Source organism: Natrix helvetica (genome assembly GCF_964273705.1).
Source record: "Natrix helvetica genome assembly, chromosome: 5".
NCBI lineage: Eukaryota > Metazoa > Chordata > Lepidosauria > Squamata > Natricidae > Natrix > Natrix helvetica.
The window spans coordinates 90,003,992-90,012,751 of record NC_138551.1 but is presented as its reverse complement, the minus strand read 5'-3'; the positions used below and the strand labels follow the sequence as shown (position 1 = coordinate 90,012,751).

At 48.3% G+C, this 8,760-nt stretch overlaps 1 protein-coding gene across 1 annotated transcript in view; it reads left to right on the top strand.

Moving 5' to 3' along the window:
* COL13A1 (collagen type XIII alpha 1 chain) overlaps positions 1–8,760 on the top strand; it is a 259,152-nt gene that overhangs the window by 206,348 nt on the left and 44,044 nt on the right. Inside the window, exons 28-29 of the mRNA XM_081955236.1 lie at positions 7,217–7,306; positions 8,590–8,634. Coding sequence (XP_081811362.1) covers positions 7,217–7,306; positions 8,590–8,634 — 135 coding nt within the window. The remainder of the gene's footprint in view (positions 1–7,216; positions 7,307–8,589; positions 8,635–8,760) is intronic.

The following is an 8,760-nucleotide window of genomic DNA, read 5'->3' as shown; positions in this document are numbered from 1 at the left end:
TTTTACATGCTTTCGAACTGCTTGGTTGGCAGAAGCTGGGACAAGTAACGGGAGCTCACTCCAATATGCTGCACTAGGGATTCGAGCCGCTGAACTGCCGATCTTCTGATCGATAAGCTCAGCATCTTAGCCACTGAGCCCCCGCACTTGCTTTTAATTGGTCATTTTTGTTATAATTGTATTAAACATATGAAAATACAAATGGAAATATTGGAGAAGGGGTATGTGGGTAGGAGAGAGTGTGGCGGGGGAGGGAGGAAGGGGGAGAAAGGGGGGAGGGAGGGAGGGGGAGTAGTATGGGATAAAAGTGAAAAAAAGAAAGAAAAGCATTAACATCCAACTCTTTTCAGTGCAGCAGAATAAAAATATTTTAAATATATATTTTATTTTTGCATACTTAATATATATACTAGCCCTGTGATGGCGAACCTATACCACATGTGCCACAGGTGGCACATGGAGCCCTCTCTGCAGGCACATGAGCTGTCGCCCCAGCTCAGCTCCACCACGCATGCTTGCATTCCTGCCACTGGCCAGCTGATTTTTGGGTCTCTGCCGCACATGTGCAGGGGCGGGGTACATGTGGGAGACGCGTGGGGGAGGTTGCACACATGCATGTGCCCCATTGTTGGCCCCAGGAGGCTTCAAGGAGGTGTACTAGGTCCAAAACGGTGTGCAGGGGGGCTGACTGCACATGCACAGGGGGGCGGGGGTCATAGGGGGTGTCAAATGGGCATTGCATTATGGATGTGGGTACTCATACGCTGTTGCGCTCTCATGCGTGCTTTTGGCACAGGAGGACAAAAAGGTAGCCATCACTGGACTAGCCCTTTCTATAACAACAAACCTGTCTAATCAGCAAACCCCAAAGTCAATGTTTCGTTTTTGTTCCTACCCCCAAGTACAAAACCTAGAAGCAGTTTCCAAATTGAAAGGAAGTTGGGTATATTCTTTTCTTTGACTAAAGCACTTATTTTAGCCATCTCCGCCAGTTCTGTCTTTTTCTCTCTTTCACTTCTGCTAAGTTTCCCTGTTAGAACAAGTGAACAGTTGGACTGAAAAACTCTTGACCTGTCTTATCAATCTTTCAAAGAGGTTGCCAAAAATAGAAAGGTCGTGTGTTTCCTGGATTGGGTGGGAAGGAAAAAGCAGCCAAGGAATCTATCAGTCAGGAACTGATTCCAGTTCAGAGAAAGCTCCTAGCCATCACTGTGTTAAATGTAAAGGAAGGAGCTAAAACCCAGAAAGGAATATCTTAAACAGAAGTGGGATTGAAAAATGTTAGTAACCGGTTCTCTGCTTGGTTACTGGGTGGGCATGGCCATGGTGGGTGTGGCCTACTCGGCCTCCTGCACCATGGGAGGGCATTTTCACCCTCCCCAGGCTCCAGAGGCTTTTGTTGAGCCTCCGGGAGGGCAAAAATGGTCTCCCCTGGGCTCCGGGAGCCCTCTGGAGGCTGGAAACAGGCCTGTTTCCAGACTTCCGGAACTTCTGGGAGGCCCATTTTTCATCCTCCCAAAGCCTCCACCTTGCCTGGCCCTGCACTTACCTGGTATGATGAACGGGCCACGTGGAGACTCCAGGGAGGGGTGTAGAGGGCAGGGCCAGCCAGTCCTTGCAACTACCGGTTCGGCAAACCAGATGTAAAATTAACCGGCTGAATCCCACCCCTGACCTTAAACCATCTTGACTTCTAGCCAGTTTAGCATGGGAGAGAAGCAATTGAAGGCTTTAATAAAAGAACAAAAAATCCTTTGTTTAAGTTGAGATGAAGGAGGGGGAAAAGTTTTTCTTATATTTTAAGTGTTTCTCCTACACTTTCTTCTACTTTTACCTTATCAGACAATATCTTTTAGAAAGAAAACCTGTTCTACACTAAGGTGACCCAATTCAGGTCTATGAAGAAGGCCATTAAAAAGTTTCTACCTTCAACATTTTATACCTATGTTTGCAAAGACCCAAGCTGACACATTTTTGAATTCTATTTTTTCTTCCCGTAGCTTCTTGGCTATTGAATCAAGGATTCTGTAATAAATTTGAGGTTCTTTTCAAGAATTGCTCATTTTGTGTCTAATGTGCTTTTAAACTAGAAACTGTTAAAAACACATCAAAAATTAACTTTTTCGCAGAGGGCCCCATGTGACTCAATAGAATCATAAAATCATATGTGTTAGATATTAGCATATATCGTAGTAAGTCTCCCCTCTGGTCCGCTGCTACAGCGGGAAACAGGTATCGTTCTGATTGGTCGAGGGGCGTACCCGATCCCTATAAAAGGGGAACCCTCCGACTACAGAGCAAGCTGGATCACTACTATTACTAATAAAGAGCTGTTAAGTCACTTCGTGTCCGCAGTCTGTCTCTCGTTGCCCAGATCCAACATTGGCGACGAGGGTGGGATTGAGAGGCAGATAGGACGAAGAACGCTACCTCCAGAATCTCCGGATTTGATCCAGCCCAGGAATTCGGCAGAAATTCCGGCAGCCATCTCAGATCACCGCAGCACGGCAAATTCAAACAGAGAAGATGGCGATGCATGCTCCCCCCGCTCCTTTCGACCCAGCAAACGACGAATGGGAAGCCTTCATGATTCGTTTCGAGTGTTTCCTCGAAGCGAACGAATACACGGGGATCACCGACGCGAGGAAGAAAAACATCTTCCTCGGCTACTGCGGAAAGGAAGTCTTCAATACGGCCAGAGACCTCACCGCGCCTACTCCAATACAGGCAGTATCGTGGACGGCGTTGCAACAGGCTCTGCAAACTCATTACGCGCCAAAACCTTCCCGCCATGTCTGCCGCAAGGAATTCAACACGAGGAACCAGAAGGCGGGAGAATCCATCAATCAATATGTTGCAGCCCTACGAAAAGCAGCAACTCACTGCGAGTTCAGGGATCTGGACGAGCACATTTTAGCGCAGCTCATCTGTGGGTTAAGAGACATTTCGCTACAAAAGAAGCTGTTGGCAAACCCGAATTTAACCCTACAGATAGCGCTAAACGAAGCAAGAGCGTCAGAGTCAGCGGAGAAATCATCGGTGACCATACAACGAGGGGCCAACGTAAACCAGCCAGCACCAAGACAAACCAGAGTACACTACGAGGACACAAGCCCCGACTACGAGAATCCCGAGTTCGAGGACAGTCACCTGATGCAGAGCAGTCACTTGAGGCCTGGGGGGAGACCCGGATTCCGTTTGCCGCCCTGCGCAAGCTGCGGAGGGAATCACCCCAGGTCTACTTGTAGGTTCAGGAACGTTGTTTGTTCGCATTGCAACAAACTTGGGCACATCGCACGAGTGTGCCGGAGCGGAGTCCCTGCCACACGGCAGCCACCCATGTACCGCCAACAGAAGCCCAACCCAGGGGCTTGGCGAAGTCAAAAAGGGCGCCCAGAGAGAAATCCACAAGTGTTTACCCAGAGAGAAAATTTCCAAAGAGCTGAACGAGCGTATCCCCAGAGAGATTACTCACAAGGAGCTGAGCGAACGTATCCCCAGAGAGAATACACACAAAGAGCTGAAAGAGCGTTCTATCAAGACGCTCAACGAGAGTATTTTCAGGATGTAGACGATGAGATAGAGTTGACCCAGAGAGAGGAGTTGCGAACGTATCTCACCACAATACATCAGGTCCGCCCTAAGCGGCCAAAAAGGCTGAGAGTCACAGTCCTCTTGGAGGGCTCACCCTGCGAGCTAGAAGTTGACACAGGATCAACCCTGACGATTATTTCATGGGCATCCATGAAACAGGCTATCCCTAGCCTCAGAAAGAGCCAACTACGCGCTCCAGACGTCCTGCTACGAGACTACCAGGGGAACCAAGTCCCCATCGTGGGCCAAGGCACATTCCACATCCGTTTCAAGGACATCGAAGCCCAGCTGCCCGTGACCATAGCCAGCGCGCCATTGCAGAACCTTCTGGGGCTTGATTGGTTTGAAGCCCTGGGGTTAGAAGTCACCGGAATCAACGCCGTGAGAAACAGCAGCGCTGAACAGATTTTTAAGGAGTTCGAGGATGTGTTCAGCCCCGGTCTTGGTAAGTATGTGGGTAAACCAATATCATTCAATTTAGACCCCAAAGTGGCGCCAATCCGACTTAAACCGAGACGAGTGCCTTTTGCACTCCGCCCAAAAATAGATAAGGATATAGATAAGTTAGTGGAGCAAGGAATCCTTGAGCCGGTAGATCACGCGCGCTGGGAAACACCCATCGTGACCCCAGTCAAACCAGACGGATCAGTCCGCATCTGCGCGGACTATAAATGCACAATTAATGTCGCGCTACAACAGAGCGCATATCCTGTGCCAGTAGTACAGCACTTATTGCACTCGTTGGGGCCAGGAAAGGTATTTGCTAAGTTAGACATGGCACAAGCTTACCAGCAACTGCCAGTTGATAGCGCCACAGCGGAGGCCCAGACTATAGTGACGCATAGAGGAGCATTCAAATGCAACCGGCTACAATTCGGTGTGAGTATTGCCCCAGGATTGTTCCAGAGCATCATGGAACGACTTTTGCAAGGGATACCGGGAGTCGTCCCCTATTTTGACGACATCTTGGTGTCCGCTGCAAACGAGGAGCAATTAAATAAAAGAGTCAGAACTGTTTTGGCCAGAATCAGAGAAAAGGGTCTCCGCCTTAAAAAGGAAAAATGCCAAATTAACGTGCCTAGCGTAGAATTCCTGGGTTATAGAATCGATGGTCAGGGAATACACCCCACTTCAAAGAAAATTAAGGCGATCCAGGACGCCCCCACACCACGAAACCAGACCGAGTTGCAGGCCTTCCTCAGATTACTTAACTTCTACAGCGTTTTTCTGAGGCAGAAGGCGACCGTTGCTGAGCCACTGCACCGTCTACTCCAGAGGAACGCACCATGGAAATGGGGACGATCCGAAGCTGCAGCTTTCGCCGGGGTAAAGCGCCTGCTCACCACTGACTCACTGCTTGTCCAATACAGCCAGACCCTACCGCTGGTATTGACCTGCGACGCATCACCCTTCGGAGTTGGAGCAGTCCTCAGCCACAGGATGCCCGACGGAAAAGAAGCACCCATCGCTTTCTACTCCAGAACTCTTTCATCGGCCGAAAGGAATTACAGCCAAATGGACAGGGAAGCGCTGGCTGCTGTAGCTGGAGTAAAGCGTTTCCACGAATACCTCTACGGCCGCGATTTTGAACTAATTACAGATCACAAACCGTTGTTGGGACTTTTGGCGGGAAACCGCCCCACCCCGGTCTCCCTTTCTCCACGCATGACCAGGTGGACTGTTTTCCTGGCTGCGTATTCATACAAATTGATTCATCGACCGGGCTCCACTCTCGGACACGCAGATGCACTCAGCCGTTGCCCATTACCTGACATTCTGCCAGACCCCACTCCAGAAGTACCGGTATTGCTCATTGACTGTTTGGACTCTGGACCGGTTTCTTCATACGACGTTGCAAGGTTCTCCTCTAAAGACAATGTAATAAAGCAAGTTCAAACTTGGGTTTGGAGGGGGTGGCCGAAGGGAAACGTGGGCCCGGAATTCAAAATGTTTTGGGCAAAACGGGACGAACTCTCAGTGTTACAAGGTTGTTTATTGTGGGGGGATCGAGTTGTTATTCCGTATGTTTTACGTAGGAATGTATTAGAGGCTTTACATATGGGTCATCCGGGGATTGTTAGAATGAAGGCGTTAGCAAGAAGTTACGTTTGGTGGCCAAACATGGACAAAGAAATAGAGGAGTGGGTGGCCACTTGCGACCCATGCCAGGAATCGAGACCAGCACCCCCGGAAGCGCCCGCCACAGAATGGGAAAAACCTAAAGCACCCTGGTCGCGAATACACATCGACTTCGCAGGGCCATTCCAGGGTCAGACTTTCCTTATAGTTGTGGATGCATACTCAAAATGGCTAGATGTAGTCCTAATGACTTCAACCACGGCAGAGGCAGTCATTAGGGTTCTACGGCGACTTTTCGCCACTCATGGCCTGCCCGACCTCCTAGTCTCCGATAACGGGCCCCAATTCACGGCCATGCAGTTCGAAACGTTTTTAGCAGGTCAGGGAATTCGGCATGCCCTCGTCGCGCCATTCCATCCGGCATCAAACGGACAGGCGGAGAGAATGGTGCGATTCGCAAAAGAGGCCCTAGCTAGGATGGGTCCAGGTGATTGGCAAACACGCATTGACCATTACCTCCTAATTCAGCATATTACCCCAAGCGCAACGACGGGTAGGAGTCCCGCTGAACTACTCATGGGCCGCCGTCTACGGTCTCACCTGGACCGTCTGCACCCAAATTACTCTGCCACAGCTCCCCCAGACTCCACAAGCAAAATTCGGTCTTTCAGCATAGGGGATTCAGTATACGCCCACAACTATGCAGGGGGAACATTGTGGATGCCGGCAAAGGTCATTGGCATCACGGGTCCACGATCGTATCTGCTGGAATTAGAAGATGGGCGGAACTGGAAAAGGCACATCGATCAACTTCGGGGGCGTCTAGCACACTCAGACCTTCGAAATGAAGACGATATTTTCCAGCCTACAGAAAGTCAGCCACGCGAGAGCCCCATCATAGAAAACTACGACACCTGCGATCCAAGCTTGGAACAAGAGGAAACGCACGAAGCAGAGCAAACCCCAGACAACGTAACCGAGAAGACTCCAGAACGCCCTAGCAACGAAGGCACAAAACCTCCCGAACGTGAAACAGGAAAAGCACCCGATCCTGCAACCACTTCTAACCAACCCGAACTACGACGCTCCTCCCGAGCAAGACAAACACCCACCTACCTAAAAGACTATGTTACCTACCGCAACGTTCCATCTAGGAGGGGAGGGGTGTTAGATATTAGCATATATCGTAGTAAGTCTCCCCTCTGGTCCGCTGCTACAGCGGGAAACAGGTATCGTTCTGATTGGTCGAGGGGCGTACCCGATCCCTATAAAAGGGGAACCCTCCGACCACAGAGCAAGCTGGATCACTACTATTACTAATAAAGAGCTGTTAAGTCACTTCGTGTCCGCAGTCTGTCTCTCGTTGCCCAGATCCAACAATATGAGCCTATGATTCCAAGAATCATTAAAGAGGAACAAATGTAGATGGGGTATATGCAATAGCTATGCTCATATACAAATATTATTCCCATTTGAAAGAAACAAGCAATTAGAGTATCTTTCTCATTGCATAATTCCACCTTAAATCTTTCTTTCCCTGTAGGGTCTTGATGGCCTAAATGGAATTAAAGGTGACCAAGGGATGCCTGGACCTCCTGGTCTTATCGGTCCAACTGGACTTCCAGGTTTTACAGTAAGCACACCAAATGATTTTTCTAATAAAAAAAACTCTGCCATAGCCATCAAGAAAGTCAACTAGTATAAATCATTTAAGAGATAAAAGCAATATTCCTCAAGCAAAATAATATGCCTTGAACTTTCTTCCTTAGCTGAAGTTCAGATAGCCAATTAAGGCCACTCAGTGTATTTGGGGCTGGATTCCTTTGAACGAAGATCTGCCAAGACCAAAGTCTCCAAAGATCCATTTCTCTACCTAGCTTCATGCTCTTGCTTGACCAAGAGACTTCTCATGACTGTCAGTTTTGACAAGTTGTAAGCAACAACTGCAGGACAGGGGGTATGGCAAGAATATCCCTGAGGAAAAGTAGGTTTAGAAAGTGATTGTCACAGGATTTTTTTTTCAAGATTTCAGATTTGGTGCTTCCCTTCTATATGTACATTATACTTTAAAGACATTGATAAAATTAAATAGAATGCTAGTTAATCATAATAGCCAGAGAGGCTTTTAGTTAGTGGTGGAATTCAGCCGGTTTGGGCTGGCAAACAGATTGTTAAATTGCACCGTCCCTTCCAGGGTCCCCTCACACCCTGTTTTGGCTCCCAGTTAAGTGCAGGGAGGCCTACTAGGCCCAAAATGGGGTGCAGAGGTGTGCGGTGTGCCCTCCCCCCATAGCCCATTTTTGCTCCCAGGAGGCTGCAAGGGGGTGTACTAGGCTCAAAATGGGGCACAGGAGTTTCCTGTTTTTGCTCCCAGGGTGATGCAGGAGGCTGAGTGCTGCCTGTCACACCCCCAGCCATGCTTACCATGGTCACACCCACCAGAGATGATATTCAACAGGTTCGGACCAGTTCTGGAGAACCGGTAATGGAAATTTTGAGTAGTTCAGAGAACCGGTAAATACCACCCCACCCCCATCTATTCTCTGCCTCCTGAGTCCCAGCTGATCGGGAGGAAATGAGGATTTTGCAGTAACCTTCCCCTGGAATGGGGAAGGAATGGAGATTTTACAGTATCCTTTCCCTGCCACCCCCACCATGCCACAACTACCAAGCCATGCCCACAGAACTGGTAGTAAAAAAATTTGAATCCCACCACTGATGCCCAGCCAGCCAGTCATTAGGACTGTTAAATTATTTGAATCCCACCACTACTTTTAATGTTATTCTAGAAGTGATTGCATTTTTATTTACTTCTTCATAGTGTCTTCATCTGAACTTTTGGCCATTTTGGAATTTCACTGCTATAATAACATGGCATGGATGCTCTTTTTTATTACAATATTGTTGTATTAACAGGGAGAGAAGGGAGAACCTGGAGAAAAAGGAGATATCGGGGCTTCAGTAAGTAATCAAACCATGTTATTTTTTAAAACATTAGAAAAAAATCCTCCTTTTCCTTAACTATAGTTCAATTTTCTTCATCCCTTCTTCCCAACTACTATTTTCACAATGATAGGTTTAATTTCT